This window comes from Sebastes umbrosus, chromosome 2 (genome assembly GCF_015220745.1).
Source record: "Sebastes umbrosus isolate fSebUmb1 chromosome 2, fSebUmb1.pri, whole genome shotgun sequence".
NCBI lineage: Eukaryota > Metazoa > Chordata > Actinopteri > Perciformes > Sebastidae > Sebastes > Sebastes umbrosus.
Window position 1 is genome coordinate 33,898,499 of NC_051270.1, and position 18,134 is coordinate 33,916,632.

The 18,134-nt window shown below is 40.3% G+C and overlaps 1 protein-coding gene across 5 annotated transcripts; it reads right to left on the reverse strand.

Annotated features, from left to right (window-relative positions):
• Nucleotides 1-1,679: 1,679 nt before the first annotated feature.
• On the reverse strand, nt 1,680-17,340 carry cpeb1b (cytoplasmic polyadenylation element binding protein 1b). 5 transcript variants are annotated; one of them, XM_037759455.1, is made up of 12 exons: nt 17,181-17,340; nt 16,855-16,975; nt 13,810-14,031; nt 11,530-11,759; nt 9,839-10,091; nt 9,619-9,732; nt 9,093-9,197; nt 8,237-8,373; nt 6,322-6,520; nt 6,019-6,113; nt 4,167-4,247; nt 1,680-3,119 (listed from the first exon to the last, which is right to left on the reverse strand). In XM_037759455.1, the coding sequence occupies exons 1-12, from the start codon at nt 17,193-17,195 to the stop codon at nt 3,009-3,011; spliced, it is 1,683 nt and encodes a 560-aa protein (XP_037615383.1). In that variant the 5' UTR covers nt 17,196-17,340; the 3' UTR covers nt 1,680-3,008. The 5 variants fall into 5 exon arrangements, with proteins under 5 accessions (XP_037615383.1, XP_037615391.1, XP_037615373.1 ...); XM_037759463.1 differs by having other exon boundaries at nt 9,839-10,040; nt 16,804-16,975; XM_037759445.1 differs by having other exon boundaries at nt 9,108-9,197; nt 16,804-16,975.
• Between the last annotated feature and the right edge of the window lie 794 nt (nt 17,341-18,134).

The following is an 18,134-nucleotide window of genomic DNA, read 5'->3' on the forward strand; positions in this document are numbered from 1 at the left end:
GTAAAAAAAAAAAGTCATAGTATAGTATGTCGACAAAATAAAGAAAGTCATAGTATAATATGTGTAGTACCTTAGCAGCCTCGGCCATCAGTGTATGAATGTGTGTGTGAATGGGTGAATGCTGTGTAAAGCGCTCTGAGTGGTCAGAAGACTAGAAAAGCGCTATATAAAAGCAAGTCCATTTAGTATGTTGAAAAAAATTAAAAAGTCATAGTATAGTATGTCGAAAAAAGTTAGTCATTTGTATAGTTTATCGAAAAAAAAGTAAAAAAGTTATAGCATAGTATGTCGAAAATAGAAAAAAAAACTCCTAGTATAGTATGTAAAAAAACTCTAAAATAGTTGTAGTATGGTATGACGAAAAAAGTTTTAAAAAAGTCATGGCTGTTGCCGGCATGGAGGCATAAATAGGTCCTTAAGAAGTCACAAAAAAGTCAGTATAGTATGGAGCAGTGTTACATTGATATATTTTGAAAAGCTTTTATAAATGAATTACATTTATATGATGCCTGTGACTGACCTCACCTCTAATGACAACAACCAGTTTGTGTTGCAGCTCCGTGGGTCAGACTTGAATTAATTTTTACACAGCACATGTTTTTAATGGACACAAGTAAATGGAATCACAAACAATAAAACTGAAATCATTTTAGAATCCATTTAGTTATTCAATTTAAAATTCAATTTTATACAGTATGTAGTAAAATAAGCACAAAGCCAATACTTATTGGCAGATCTAATTGTTCTTTTACTTAAAGTTAACAAATTCATAATTTAAATGACCATTTTATCAATTGATAATTTAAATTTGATCAGTTTAATTGTTAAATGGCCACTGTACGTCTAATTATTACAGTGGCATCTGCAAGAACAAACATTTAACCAAGGTTTGTCAGTTGTGTGAAGCTCATGATTAAATTAAAAATATTACAGGGCCCAATTTTCCAAAAAACATCAAGGTTAAGATGATCTTTGTGCCATCTGCGGTCTAATAACAGTTTAGCATTAAAGAGGCTCTACAAATCGTTTACATGCAAGTCAGATTAATCACCACTGGGTTGTATATAAATTGTGCAAATAACTTAACACTCATTTAATCTCATCTTGAATTTGGAGCCTAAATTAAGCCTGGAGTGTTTCAGACTGGGAAGGTCAATTACAGATTTTTGACACCGTTGAATTGCATGATGAGAAATATAGGATGCAGTGTTTTTGGAGCTTGACCCATAACTGAGAGTCAACCTGAGATATCAACCTTACTTTTAGTCCCTTTTAACACAAACTCTAAACGGAGATAATGCAAGTAATTTATGTAATTTTTCCCCAGATTTTGTAAAGCTCCTCCACAGACAGAAAATGCACAATTTATATACAACTCAATAACTAGTAAACTAGCACTTACTGGCATATAAAAAGTACCACACTGTAGTACTCCCAATGACTGGTAGACTTTGATCTGTAAAAATGTCCCTTTTAAGCAAATGGGTAAATGAGTTTGCAATCCCATGTCTGTCTATGTTGAGGAACTGACTGGAATATGAAAGCTTGTAATGTTTACAAATCACCATCTGCCACAAAGTGCTGATTCAGTGATGACTTATGGTTGTTTGAGACCAAGACTTCTTAAAGAAGTCAGTTAACACAACAGTTAAATTAATCAAGAGTCCACACATGGCCAGTAATGCTTAAACACCTTTATTGTGCCCAATCTGAACATACTCCACAACTGTAAGTAGCAGCAAACTTGGCAGACCACAATGAGGTAGACTTTCAAAACTCTAAAAAGCAGCTGGGCTAAGAGACAACAAGCTCAGCATGACAAACTTAATGGATAAAGAAAAGACACTTCGTCTTTGGCACACAGCTTATTATGTATTTATCTCCAACTGGAACAAGAAGGCAAAATGGGGTAATAAAGCGTGGAATCATTTACTGGGGTCTACTCAAGCTCTGGATAGATTAAATTTATCATCAGCTAAGTGGAAGTTCTTACATTCAACAGGAAACAAGCAGCTGTTCTAACATAGGCATGTCCCCCTGCTGATGTACAAAAGTGATTAAAAACCACTGCCACCTCTCCACACGTGCAAATTAAAAAGTGCAAAAATCAAACTCTGTACAATTAAATGTTCATTCACTCTAGTCTCAACAGGATCCATCGGGTGCTTGAGAAATGATAGATTGCCCAGTTGAAGCCAATCCAGTACTATCGTTACATACATTTAATATAACTGGACCAACAAAGCAAGTTAAAGTAGTACTTCCAACATTTTGTGCCCATTCAGTTGAAATTTGGGAGGACAAATTAAAAAAGAAAAAATGTATGAGAAAAATGGAAAAAATAAAAGGGGGGATTTTCCCATAAACAGCCGCCTGGTAGAATTCTGTTCAAAATTTTCATGTCATGACTTAAAACCGTTTGTGTACAAATTAGTAAAAAACTGCGTAAAAATGTCTGAAATGCGACTGGTTAAATGAAGCCCAACATTAAACTCCCAAAAGTAAGAAACACCAGTTGGCTTGCACAGGAAAAAACAGATGCCAACTGGTGTGGGGGAGAGAGGGAGCAGGGGAAAAAACAAAAATAAAAATTTAAAGGCACTGTATGGCATTTGCCAATGAACGGCAATGAGACTTGCGTGATTGCTCTTCACTATGCAACACATGTAAACAAAAAGAAAAAAGAAATGGCATTTTCATCCACTTCTTAACCTTCGGCTGACTCCCATCTCTGTCTGGCCGCAAGTCAGGGAAAATGCATAAGTGTGAAGGGCCCCTTGTCTTTCCCAACAAGGTCACTGTGCATAGTGCCACTGTGAACAACAGCAAAAATGTAGCAAGTGCAAAAGTGAACATTTTCTACAGTGATAATCCCCAGTGCCTGGTGCAGTGCCACGGTGCCCTCGGACCGAGGGACATCTGGCACACGTGCTCTCCTTGGCGGGCAGCCTCGCCCCGTCGAGAGGGGCTCTTCCTCTGGCCCTTCAGAGTGTTTGGATCCATCTGCTCTAGCTGGAGTCCCTGTTCTTCTGGTTGCGCATGAGGGGCCGGTGGTTGCTCAAGATGTCCATGGAGTGCTGCCAGTGCCAGCATGAGCGGCAGTAGTACTTGAAGCAGGCCTGTGTGCCGACAGATAGTGATTGAGTGCATTATAGGCTACCTAAAACTGTTAGAAATGTCTGATTGGTCATTGTGTCTGTCAGATATAATGTTGTACTTACCAAGTTAATTGCTGAAATATGGAAACACAGCAATGTCGCTACGCTGAAGTCCAACAGGGTCTTCTCGGTCAATTGATCAGGTTGTAAATACTAAAGACCGTAAACGAGATCTAATCCACTCTATTCAGAGTTATAATGGAAAATGAGCGCGCTGCAGTGACAGAAATAGTCCTTCATTGCACAAGAAAACTGTGCAGATATCGCAAGTACGGTAGGTCAAAGATGGAGCAGGAAGTCTGTAAACTGAGATGTCAGTTGAGGTAATTTTACCGTCCATTTGGAGATTTGTCCAACTGCTTGCGTTTCTTGCCGTGATGTTTTTCTAGCTATGTTGCTGTGTTCCCAGATCTCCGCAATTAACTTACCAATAGGTTACTATTACTCAATATAGGCAAAACCATGAACTGGAACTATCCTTTTAATGAACCATACATTTTAATCAAATAACTTAATCAGCATTATGTTTAATGCAACAAGATCAAAAGATTTACTGCATTTCAAAGTGCACTAAACCATAAGTTTGGCCATTTTATTTACAAACTGATTCAGATTCTTGATGGTTTCAATCCATTTCTAAGCAATTTATATTTTACAATTTATATTTAAAAACATGTGCTGTATAAAAGTTTGTTTTGCTTAACCCAGACCTCTTCTATTGTCAAGCTGACCCAAGTCTGGAGAAAAACCTATATAAATAGGGAGTTCTTGGAATCATTAAGGCAGCAATCTGATTTTGTGGTAGGACACAAACAAGGTTGCTTCTTTGGTTCATACAAAGGGTATCAAACACATTTCATACTCTGGACCCATAAATCCCACATTTTCATGGCAATCACAGAGCAAGAAATGATAGAAACTTCTGGCCAAAGTGGCTATTAGTGGCCATAGCCATCACCAAGCCCCGCTGCTAGCAGGACAAAGATTAGTTGAGGAGTTTCCACTGACCTGGTCTCTGCAGAAGAAAGGCCCAGGTTGGCGAAGGCAAACTTGACACATGGAGTCTTCCAGGTACGGGTCAATCTGGACCTGAGGGGAAAAGGCAAAGTCATGCTTCGTTCACAACCATCACAGTAAGTAAGGTGCTAGAAAAAAAAAAAGCCTTCCCCCAACTGAAAGTGAGAACTTGCTGATTACGTGATTTTTTGTATTACACTTTGAAAGATAGTGGTGCTTAAACAAGGTTTAAGAGCATTTGTGCTGCATAAGGTATTTTTATTTTCACTTGCGTTTCATTATTTAAATTAAAGAGAGTCAATCCAAGTCAGTCACTCTCCAAAACAGCAGCAGAGACACTAATCATTAATTAGAGGTGAAGTAACAACTTTAAAAAGTCACTCAAACAACTTTGCAATATATTTGACAGTGCTGTACACATGAATGTTAAACATAATTACAGACATCTCACATTGACTACAGTTTGAGCTGCTCCCGTCTGGCTGTCGATTTAGGGTCCCAAGCACCAGCCGCAACATACTGTATACCGTATATGAAGTCTTTTATTCCCTACGCCACACAGGCATTGAACTCCGAATGACTGCACTGGGGAACACTTGTTATTTTGCAAGATGTGCCGTCTTTCTTATAACCTGCTGCTACTTGCCCATTGCACTATTGTATATTTGTATGTTTTAATGGTGTGGTATGTGTATTGTATGTAACTATGCTGTATTTGGAGAAGCCACAGACAAATTTCTACTGAGGTACACAATAAAGTCAATCTATGCATCTATCTAAAAAAAAAATATATATAAAATCGTCATATTCATGCAGGTACAGACATGAACTTTGACCTCTGCATTTAACCCATCCTAAGCATTGTAGGAGCAGTGGGCTGCTGTAAAGCACCTGGGAAGCAACATGCAGACAGGAGGAGCCGGAGACCGAACAATGAACCTTGTGATTAAAGGACGAACTTTATCTTTTGCTTAAGTAAAGGTTACAATAGCACAGTGCAAAAATACTCCAATACAAGTACGTACAAGTCATGTCTGCAACATTTTACTTGTGTAAATGTACAGAAGAATTAGCATCAAAATATACTTAAAAGTACCAAAAGTAAATGTATTCATACAGACTAGTCCATTTCAGAATAAAGAAGACATAATTTAATTTTGCATCTGGTAAAAGTAGGGCTAATTTGAACTACTTTATATACTGCCAGGTAGTTTAATCTAAAATATATAAAAAATGTTTTTTTTAGATACATTCCAGACACTGTAAATACTTGATTACTAAGTGCAGCTTGACTACATCACACAGTATTCAATCATTCATCGCAAGTCCTTGGCGTGACAGTTAGCTTTCCGTATGGCGTGCTGGCAGTGACTGGGGAGGGATTGTTTTATTGTTGATTATATACATCCTTTGTTTTGACTTGTTTATTTGTTGGCATTGGTGCCAGCTGCTAATAATGTATACTCATACCCATCATTCCTCTTTGGTTACCGAATAGCACTGTACTTTTGCTATATACTGCAAAAAAAAGATCTTGACTTTAAATTTTTCTCTTTTTTTTAATTATTATTATTATTATAATATTCTGTATTAATCTGAATATGTAAAGTAAAAAGTTCAATATTATCTTCTGAAATCCAGTAAAAGTATAAAGTAGAATAAAATGGAGATACTCAAGTGCCTCAAAATTGTACTTAAGTACAGTACTCGAGTAAATGCACTTTGTAATTAGTTACTTTACACCACTGATGATTACAGAAAGTACAGTACTCGAGTAAATGCACTTTGTAATTAGTTACTTTACACCACTGATGATTACAGAAAGTACAGAGTATCTTCTTACCTTCTTTGTAAACTTAGGGGTTTTGATCTCCACGAATGCTGCGCACACAGCCTTCAGGTAACTGCGCTGATTGTTAAAAGTGACACGTCCAGAGCCTGTACACAAGAAAGGATAATTCAGTTGACGGCAAAAATATTCTGCACAGTAGTTTTACATAAAACAGATATTTGATAGCGGTTGTCATGAGTATGCTCTTAGTAGCTTATAAGATGTCTACAAACTGCATGCACAAACAGAAGCACAATTTGGCCTTCAGTAGGTTTCAGTAAAAGAATGAAAAGCAGGAAACACAAGCGGTCTCACCTATGGGGTACTTGTGCTTGTCCGTGTCGATACCAGCGTACATGACGCCTCCAAACAGGTCGTTCATGATGCTGGCCAGCGCCTCAGCGTTCAGCATGCCATGCAGCGCACCAACAAACACCGTCTTACTGGGGTCCAAGCGCTGGGCGGGGCAGCGCACGTAGTTACTGTCAGAGATCACCCAGGGGATCACCTGCACCTGGACCAGAAAAGGGACAAGAATCACAGGAGTTACTTGACTGTTTCAAGGTTTCCACCAGTGTATTGCAAGCCCGGCAGCCCAAAGTTGACTCCCCGCCGGGCCTAAGCATAAGGGAATAGGGATGTTAATAATTAACAGTTTACCGACATTAAGCATTTTAACCAAATTAAGATTTAAATTTTATCGGTTAAAAGAAATAATTAAAAAGGTGAGCAAAACTCAGAGGAGCGGCTCGTTACTTTGAGAAAAGCTGGTCCACCTTAACAGCCCACCTTAAGACAGTCTGAGCCAGAGTTACAGATACAGGAAGTTGGCTCGGGACGCGAGCTGAGGAGTTGTAGCCTCATCGCATTTATTCACCGACAAATAAACAGTACACACACTGCTACTCCTACGTTCACAGCTATAACGCCACCAACAACCCAACATTCACCGCCGCCGCCACACACGCGGTCAGTTGTAGCAACGTAGCACAAACACACGCACTGTTTGTTGGACACGCGCCATCGTTATGCCGGGCAGACACACAGCTATCAACCTGCTAAATTAAACTAAATGATGCGGTGGTGGTGGCGGAATTTTACTGGGAAAGAGGCGGCATGTCCGCGAAACTACACGCAGCACCGTGGCTGCTACAGTAACGCTCCCGGACGGTGGACTGGGGACTCAGTTATCTGTTGTGCTCATACACTGCAGCCTGTGCACCGCTGCATGCGAGGCACAAATCTTGTCAGTTAACGAGGGTTGGTTATCAGTTAAGAAATATTTTCGAAATTAGCATCCCTATAGGTGAATTATGTATTTTTAAGATGTTTTTTTTTAACTATTTTAAATTTAACTATTGTATATCAGACTGCATCTAATTTTCAATATGGATTAATCAGATTATTTTTCAATTAATGGACTGATTGTTTGGTTTGTAAAAAATTAACTAGTAACCAATAGTTCAAAACCTCAAATAATTTTAAAGCAAATTAAAATCCACAGTTGAGAAATTGGAAACATGAAATGTTGATAAATTTACTCAATCAAAATAGTTGCCAATTTTCTGTCAATTGACCAATTGTTTCAGCTGTAGTTGTATAAACTGTTGGGCAGTTAATTTATGAGAAAACATAATATTGTATAAGCTCTTCGTATCTTTTGTATGCAGAAATCATAATTTGAAAGGTAAATAAAGCTGCCAGATAATTGTAGTGGAGTAAGACACACATTATTTCCCTCTGAAATGTAGTTAGGGGTGTCACTAACTCAGATTTTCACTACACAATTATCGTGGCCAAAAGACTTCACGATATCTATAGAAAACTTGAAAAAATAAATAAAATGCTCAGTCAAATTCATCTTTAACTTGATTGTGCATTTTCTGTTTTTTGGCAAACTAATTACCCTCAAAATACAAGTGTAAGGAGGTGAAGAGAGTCTGTAATCATAACTGTATATAAAATTATTTAAGAGGCACTTGATTATTATTTTACACAAGATTATCATGTGTATTAACAAAATATCAATATTTCATTTTTAAATCACAGTTATCATCAATACCGTTGTATCGCGACACCTCTAAGTGGATTAGAAGTAGAAAGTGGCATGGATATGAAAGACTCAAATACAAAAATTTGTAACTCAGTACTTGAGTAAATGTACTTCGCAATCAATGGTGGAATGTAACCGAGTGCCTAATTGTGCCTGGCATGTTTAGTTTCTACTCACATCCTTGCATCTCATTCTGCGGCTGGACATCTTGAAGTAGTACTCTCGGTTGTCCTCGGGGTGAAACGGGTCCTGGGAGCAGGCGTGGAGCAACGCACGCACAGACTTCTCGTTCTCGAACACCAGATAAACGTAGCCTAAAAACATACATAATTCTTTAGGATAGAAAAAAATAAAATAAATGTGCCCCCCCGACGACTTTCACAATATTCAGGTAGCAACTATTGTAAAGAAATTACAAAAAGACAGTAATTTGTAATGAGTCAGCTTTAAAAGGCCTGACAATCATGAGTTTCATGATGAGTTTCAAGGCATCTGAAAGAGTATAAACAACAATTTGGATCATCAGTTAATAGTTTTGTTTTTTCTAATCTATTCAAAGCAAAAAGGTCTTCAACTAATTATCAATAAAGAAAATAAACATTAGCTGCAGCCCTAGACAGATCACAGCCTGAATGTATAAAAATTGTCATTAAAAAGTGTGTAGTACGTAGAAATGTTTGAAATTATGAGGAAATTTGCTGTGAAACCAGTCACTCAAACACAGACACTTTTTTGTTCAGTCGAACGACCTAAAAGTGACCAGCGAGTTGAATAAATACCTCTGAAAAAAAACACAGAAACCCAACCATTATAAGCTTTCACAAACAAACATTTACCACAGGTCTAATACAGTATGAGGCACTTCTTTAGTTGTCCACTCCCTGCATCCACCACCATGTTTTATGTACCATTAAAGCTCTGATTTCACCATCTAAAGTAGCTCCGAGACCTACAGTTAAACTCACCAGCATGCCATGTGCTCACCACAGTGCCACCCTGAAGGAAATAAAATGGCCTACCAGCTTGTCGTTACCTTTAGCAACATTACCTTTGGGAGGACAGCGAGGGTGCTTTCCATCCTTACCAGGCCACTCCACAGACAGAGGGCCGTAGCCACTGAAGGTGTTGATCAGGCCAGCTGAAATAAAAGATGAAGGAGCGAGAAAATGTCTTTAGTAAAATAGAACCAGTATTTCTTGCTTCATAAAGTGATTAAATATCTAGTTTTAATGGGTGTGGTTTAGGGCTGGGTGATAATATCACAATGGAATCATATCAAGATACAAAATTACATTGCATCAAGTATTCAATTCACAGTATATAAAAAAACACTTGAGACTTTACCATGTGGTTATTTCATATAGACTACTGACTTATTTATCTTTTTTTCCTTCTTACGTTACATCCAGCCGCAACATTACACCTAAACCAGAATTATGAAGTATGGATTTAAGCACAACCCCTTAAGGGCTGCTCACTTGTTGCACTGCGAGATTAATGATAAGCATCCATAAAATCACAAAGAGAAAAGATCTGGCTAAAATTAAAGCAGCAGTTACCTTCTGTGATGTCCCAGGGCACACCCCCAAGAAAGACCTTGCAGGAGTACAGAGGATCCTTGTTGTTTCTGGGAGGCAGCTGACCGCTCCAGGTGAACGTGGCCTCATTCACAGCTGAGGAGTCCAGAAAAAGGGGTACGCCGCAAATATCATGTACACCATTAAAACTGAATTATAATGACAATAAAAAAATGGTAGAACAGATGTGTTTTAGATTTACCTGCAGCCTGTCTGTGCAGGCGGGCCTCCCTCTCAATACTGAATGTATCATCCGACTGGTCGAGCATCTCTGTACCAGGCCAGGGAGAGCCACTACGCCAGCGGCGGGAAACGGCTGAAGCGGGGCTGGCACTGGATGGTGGGGTCAGAGGAGAGCCGGAGTCCTGGTGGTCCAGACGGGAGCCCAGTCGCAGCAGATCCTTCTGCATGTTTGACGCAAGATAAGGCAGGGGAGGGGAAATCCGCAGAGTGGACTGGAGAGAAAGACATGTCCAGGCAATTTCACCTTACTGAAGACATGAGGCTGATAGCTTTAAGGTTTATCAAATGTGAGCAGTGTATAGCGTTAGTTTGAATCATAATTACTACTAGAGCGCACTGTGCGTTTGTTTACTAGAAAGTTCACGTGTTTTTTGGGGTGATGAGACAAGAAGGGCTTACGCCAGCCAGCGTCTTGCAAGCCCGGCGGGCCTGTAACATTAGTTGAGAGAAAGGGCGCAAGCGTGTGACTGGTGGTGAAAATGACGTTAGCAGTAACGTTACAGCGGTGAACGTAACAGTGCAGTGTGTGTACAGTTCAGGCTGTTGGTAAATAAATGCTACAGCTCCTCAAGACCCAAGCCAAGTTCCCATGTCTTGTTTGCCACCTGCTCATTAAAGTGAAGGGGGTTAGCCCCAAAGCTAGCGACAACACCGGCTCAGACTCACTTTAGGTAGGCTGTTAAAGTGGACGAGCTATTCTCATTTTGTGACAAGCAGCTGCTGAGTCAAGTGCAACACCTACTGGTAAAATCCAGTATACCGGTCCGGTCTTGTGGCAGTTTGAAAATGTTTACAACGACCCAACTCTAGCAGGTACGCCATATACCTGCATATATCCTTCACCAAGGCTTATTGAAGAGGCTGGGACACGGGTCTTGAGCTATGGGGTATGACACATGCGCAGTGTAACTGGAGCTGCAGTCGTGCGTTGCAATTGGCTCAATTTCGGCAGGTGCAGTCTACACATGTGTCGTACCCCAATAATATGACACGATGATGATGCGTGACATCTCCTCTTTCCACCTTCCTTGTCCTGCACTACATCACTGCTGACAAGCTAAACGTTACCTAAAACTAGAGAACCATATAACTTTACATGAATCTTGAAACAACACCGCACAAAGTAACCTAAATCTATAGCTAATGTATCAGCTATATGTTGTAACATGACTTCATTGCTCTACCAGGAAAGATTCTCACTCCAGATCACTCCAAAGGTTGTGAAACAAAATGGCAACCACTTGAAGTGAATGCAATGGAAGGAGTGAGTGAGAATGCAAAATCTAGTGGCTGAATGTTATCAATTGTACCTTTACTGTCAGTGAGACTCGAGACTTCCTGCAGATGTCTCATTAAAAGTCCAGTCGGAAAGAGAGGGATAATGCCCTTAGAGCCGCTGGAAGGATTTAACATCTGTAAGAAGTGTTGAGTTTCTTGGAGGACAGTAAAATGAGAATAGCTGGTCCACCTTAACGGTCAGGTTAAAGGTTTTAAATAAAAGGCCCAAGCCACTACGTATATATTCATTTATGATATCTAATATTTGGTTGTTAGAAGTAAAGCCCATCTACATTTGAAACAAATATTCCCCACCTGACCCCCCAACAATCCAACACATAAAAACAGAAGAAGAAGTATCATGAGCCTTACCAGCATGTCACAGAGGTGGTCTGAGCCAGAGCTGAACCCGCTGGTCTCCGAGTCTTCAGGACTGCTGGAACGAGACTCCAAGAAGGAGCTTGAGTCCAGACGGTTAGCCATGCGAGCCATGCTGGGGAACTTCTCCAGGAAGTCAGCAGTCATGCTTATGGACTCAGAGGGCAGGTAACCTGGGGGCTTCCCAAGGATGCTACTGAAGGGGCTGTTCAGTATACCTAGCACTAGAGAAAGAAGACAATTACACCATTTCAGAGATGATTCAGCCTTCATTAATGTGATATTGCTCCTTAGCTTGTTTGATGGCTAGTAGGGCTGCTCGATTAGTTAACAATCATAAATCATGATTATTTTGGTCAATATTGAGATCACGATTATTTAACATGATTACTCATCGACTTTGGAAACATCTTGCAAATTTTGTAGCCTACATTTTAAAGTTAAATGCATCAATTAGGGCACTTTGAGAGCAAAATTAAGAAGCCAGATCTATGAAGAACTTTATGTACTTGTCGGCAATTTAATCATAAACACATTGGTTGTATAGATGTGAATGGTAAAGACACCGCAAAAAAAAAAAAAAAGGGAGGAAGGGAGGGCACGGCGAGGACCAAGCAGTAACATGCGGGCGAGGGGTGCTTTAAAGCGCTACCTTCACCCCAGGCCTTTCCAATCCGGCCTAGATACGGTCGTGGCGCACCACTAAGACGCCCAGCGGACGCCAGCAAGCACTGGGGAGAGTTCCCATGAGGAGATCCTGCCACGCCGAGCGGCCGTCCCTGACCCACCACCCACAAGACAAAACAAGAGCATCATTGCGAAACGGAATGTAGCATAATAATCTTTATGTTGAATATCTTGTTTTCATAATTGTTGGAAGCCGTAATTGTAATTTGGCTAATTACACAGCCCTAAGATGTAGTCTTTTTTCCAAGTGGATGAACAAACTGAAGATGGGATGTGTGTGCTGAATCTACAGAGCCACATCGATTTGTCAGGAGGCATGCTGGCATTGCAAATTCAAAGTTTGTAAAAATTTGTATCTTCGCTCATCCAGTTGCAAAACAGGTTCCCACAAAAGAGCAAAGTAAAGAAAATTTGGTTTGTGTGCTGAATCTACAGAACCACATTGAGTTATGAGAACTGAAAGGCTGCAATGCCAAGTTTCCCAAATTTGCATGTAAGAGACGATACCTGATGTGCAAGCAACAGCAACACAAAGTGCTCGAGTCGGTGCTCGAAGCATTTAATTTTACTTTCGATGTTTTGCAATTTAGCTGTAACTAATCTGAAACACAATCTTGTCACAGAAGCTACACGCCTTTTCCCTTCAGCAAACTGGACGCCAAACCATCCAACTGACACCGTTCCCAAACAAAGTCCAGTGACTGATAAGCAGCAATTCCTCAAGTATTAACCAGCAGCTTCCTTCCTCTTGATAAAGTGAGCAACTGACAGATATGCTCACTGTTACATGCCACCCAGTACATGAGGCTCTGAGGGGATTATTCAACTGTAGGCCGCATTCAAAGCTCTGTCCCACTTTGTTGCGGGCCCAGTTTAAATAGCTCTAAATTAAGTTATGTTGGGTCGGTTTGGACAAGCGGCAATAAAACTACAAATGGGTCAGGACAAGTGGGGCATCGTTATAGTCGGAGATACCTCTCCAAAGACAGACGCTCATCTGAGAACTGTCTGACAGCCCAAATGTCACATGTACATCATCCATGTTCATGCATGATAAACAGCTAACTGGGACTGTTTGGTTTGTATCCTAACCAAACCTAGCCTGAAAAACAACATCCTGGCATCATGAGTTTGATCAACAGGTACTTAAATATTCAGAAAATGACTTAACTTAGTTAAAATAACAATCTTGCATCCCATTAGGTTTGGGGAAAAGAAAAATAGCTTCAGTGGATTGTTTTTGTGCTTGTTGGATTGCTAGAGAAGAGATGCAGCAAAGCAAAACTGCCACATCATCCTCCCTGGTGACGCTACAGCCTGTTCCCACACACAGACCACTGTTAATAACCAACCACCACATATTTCGTTACAAATGAGGGCTTCACAAACCAAGGCACACAACCACACAGATGTTACAGTAATGTTCAAATAAATGGGGTCATGGAGAGAGCTAATGAACTATTGGGAAAACCACAATCATCAACCACACACTCTGGGACATTATGTGGTATAAATCATAAGACAGAGTTGCAGGTTTTGTTGTAATTCCTAAATACATTCAGGTAAACAACAAGATGTGGTACTTACTGGAGGGTGAGCTGGTGTGAACCTGGGAGGGGGAAGAGTGTGTGTCCGTCTCCTGGCTGCTCCAGGGTCTGTCCCAGCCGGACAGCCGGAGAGACTGGAGGCCCAGGCCCAGGTCTGTGACACCCGGTGGGCCCCTGGATGACGGCATCTCCTGGGAGCCGGGCATGCCACCACAGTTGGGGAAGAGCATCCTCCTGCTGCCCACTGCAGCCAGCTCCGACTCTTTTCGATCCAAGATCCAGTTCAGAGATTTTAGAAAAAGAGAGAGGGGAGAGGAAGTGTCAGACAGCTGAAAAGAACTGTTTGCGTTGCATAGAAAAGGTCAGGGAGAGATTCGTCACATTAAACCGTTTCTGTGAAGAGAAATCTAAAACACAAACTTCCCTGTTCACCACATCTCCCCCTACCCTGGCTGACGGGGGAGCTAACCTGCTGCCTCTGTGCCCGGTGCAACTGCCATGCATCTCCGTCCGCATCACTGACCCACCTAGCAGCATGTGACATGGCTGCTGATGCACTCGCACACCCCTGCTAATGACATCAGCTTTCCCCCACCTCCCTGCTTCCTTGCCTAACAACTGTGTAATGAAAAATTCCAGTCGGAGCTATTGGCTTGTTGATAGAAGTACTCCCCTCTCTGGTAGGCACAGCACGTCTCTTAGTCGGTGTGAAGACAGCCGCCACTGCTGCTGGTGCTTACTCTGTCTAGCCTGGTTTCCTGAGCAAGCTGACAGAGAGGCAGGAGGGAGGGTGGGGGAGGCGAGGGGCAGAGCTACAGCAGCATGGTGGGAGGCAGCATGGGAGATGGGAGCGAATGACTCAGCAGACTTTATTTTAAAAACAACTTTGAGGATGCGCAATAAGAAAACATTATGAAACTGGATTTAAATAACTCTTTGCACATTAATGTATTCTCCTGATTATTTTTAGCACACACAGTGAAGAAACAGTGCATGCAGATCCTCGCTGTAGCAGAAGCAGCTGACTGATCAGATGTTGAGGACGGAGCGATTTGCACCGCCAGCTCCTCCCTTCCCCTCTCCAGGCCTGGAAAGCATCCAGCTACAGCAGCCCTGATTCAGCAACACCAGGCAGAGGTGGCAGGGAGGCCACAGCGGAAGTTTAGCTCAGTTTGCGTCATACAAGTCACTTTCATATTGAAACTTACAGAACACAAGTGTTGAACTGTTAAGATGAGTAAAACCTTTATATTATTATTTATATATCATTATCTAGAGCAAGACTGCAGATATGCCTTAAGCAAATTAATTCAAAGAAAGGACGCAGGCACTGTGCAGAGCTTAAATCTTGGCAAATCTCACTACAGGGTAAAAAAAAACACTTCAAAGTGCTGCAATGCTGCAGACCAGCGATGCAGCATGAATCAGCTGCTGGCACCCAAATGATAATGACGAGGTGAAGGAGGTTTAACAGATGGCAACTCTGGCTGAGAAAGTGAAAGTGGCTCGTTTGGAGGGGATGCAACTTTTCACCTTAAAATCCATCTGGTTAAAAACTAACTAAGTGGTATTGTAACTTACATTCAGGGTCACTTTATAGGTTTCTGGTCTAAATATTGCACTACAACAGCAGCAGGGGAAGCCGACATCAGATTCAGCAGCTACCACTGAGGACATGTCCTCTGTATTTGAAGTTTTTGGAAACCGGGAAGAATTTACCTTCACATGCAATTGAAACTTAAAGGGGACCTATTATGCTTTTGCCTTTTCCTTTAGTGTGTTATATAGTTTTTGTGCATATAAAAAGGGCTGCAAAGTTACAAAGTCCACACCAAAGGGAGTTACAGAAACACAGCTCCTGAACAGCCTGAAATGCCTTGCTTGAGGTCACGCCTTTTCTTCTGTAACGTGGTGATGTCACCAAGTAATAGATTTACTGTTCCTGTACATTGCCTGGATAACCTGCTACTGTAACAAGAATTTCCCAATTCGGGATAAATTAAGTAGATCAATCCATCCATTTTCAGCTTCTCAAATGCTTTGCGTTTGTTTTATCATTATAAATTAAATATCTTTGGTTTTTGGAAAATGTTAAAATGTCACATGGGGCTTCTGAGGAATTTGTGACTTTTATAGAATAAATTATTAATCCAATTTACAGTTTAGCTGATAATTAAAACAGTAAGTTTATCACCTTTGGACCAACTAAACAAATGAAGGACTTAATTTAGAGTATTTTCCAATCAAAATTGTAATTGATATTGCATTTATGCATTTTATTGTACTGTATCTAGAGCAGACCCCTCTTAGTTGATTAGTTGACTATTCAGTCGTTTTGGGTTTAGTCGACCAAGTTTTCTTTAGTAGATTAGTCATTTCTTTGGCTTTTTTCATGCTGAATGACTTATTTCAAAGGAACTTATGAGCACATTTCTGGTGAACACAAGATTTAAAGTGTTGCTTTTGTGTGATTCGTTGTGGAGAAACTCAGTTTTACATATCTGCTGATTAAATCAACTAATCAATTAGTCGACAAAATTGTAGGAGTGTTGGTCGACTAAGAATTTCTTGGGTCAAGGACAGCTTTACTTGTATCATATTGTAAAAAAACAACTCTGTTGTCCTGTAGTGCTTGCTGAAGCATTGTATTGATAATATTTCTAATTTGTAATAACCTACAGATGGAAATTAGCTCTCTGGCTAACTGGCATCCAGATAGAAACTGTAATGTTGTGCACTGTCCCTGGTAAATAAATTAATAAATAAATAAATTCGTAGTAGTGTGGCCTTTAAACAGCATCTGGTCCCTAATTGTACATTTGCAGAAACTACTTTAATTTCATAATTAAATAAACTTTGCTCAAACTTTCCTCAGGAGGGTAAGATGAAGTTCAGTAGAAGGACCTGCTTTGGATTCATCTCAGTGTTTCTACAATGTTGAGTATGAATACACCAGCAGTGTAACAATGCATGACTCTTTTGCAGCCAAGTCGACCTGCTGCTGCACAGTGGAAGATACTAAGCAGACGTTTACCACACAGCAGGTCTGGCTTTCCCTTGCTGTTGTTAGGTGTGGTGCACACACCGGTGAAATCCAGAGCGTTGCCCAGCATGGTGTTCATCGTGCGGAAGATGTTGGCGTTGCTGCAGGTGGACAGGGCCGGAGACTCGGGGTCAGGGCTGTCCGGCATGCGGGGATCGTTTCTCTGCAGGAGGGAGAGCACAAAGTCATGCTAAACTAATGCTACAAGGTTAGAACGCATGCAGCGGAGGGAAAACTGTTTTTTCCACCGTTTCAAGCAGCTCTGGTGAGTTAGTTTAGGTAGGAATTAAAAGTGTCGCCGAAAAGAGACGTCGGTGGTAGTTTCATGTTGCACAAAAAAGTTAAATGCACTTTAGTTTTTCACTCACCAGGGAAAACGCCATTATGTGCAGTGACTATGAGGCTATGAGGCTATGAGAAATGTCCCAGTAATAACCGCTGACAGCAATAGAAGGTCATACTTATGAAGTGTGCGAGCAGCTAATTAGTCTCAATTTAGAGAACGTGCGCTCTGCGAATGACTGAGTGGCAGAGCCTCGAGGGCCTCGGCCTGCTCACGTGATCAACATCAAAGAGAGCACGCCGCACACAATCACAAGATCACGTGATTATCATTTTAAAAAAAGATGTTTAAAAATTACACCAAATTGGTCAGTTAAAGTATTTCAACTTTATTCATGTTTTGAATTTTTACTCTTAATATTTTCTGAATGGAAAAAAATTATGCCTGCAGTCATATATAATCATATAATACTAAATAATTAAGAAATTATCCAAATACCTCCTGCCCAATGCATTCTGGGATGTGCCCCACATAATTTAAAACAAATACTATTATATACAAATACTATAATGTTCAAATATACATTTTTTTTTTTTTTACCATATCATTATTAAAGTAGAAACATATTTAAACTTTGTACATGTTCTGGATTATATTCTTAATATTTTCTGAATGGAAAAAAAATATGCTTGCAGTCATATATAATCATATAATACTAAATAATTAAGAAATTATCCAAATACAATGCATTCTGGGATGTGCCCCACATAATTTAAAATAAATACTGTGATATACAAATACTATAATGTTCAAATATACTTTTTTTTTTTTTTTTTTACCATATCATTATTAAAGTAGAAAAATATTTAAACTTTGTACATGTTTTGGATTATATTCTTAATATGTTTTGAATGGACAAAATATATGTTGTACTTGCAAATTGTACACCAGCAGTAATCATAGGTTGTTATGGGGGGAAAATAATCCAAGTACCCAAATGTTTCCTGCCCAATGCATTCTGGGATGTGCCCCGCTGTAT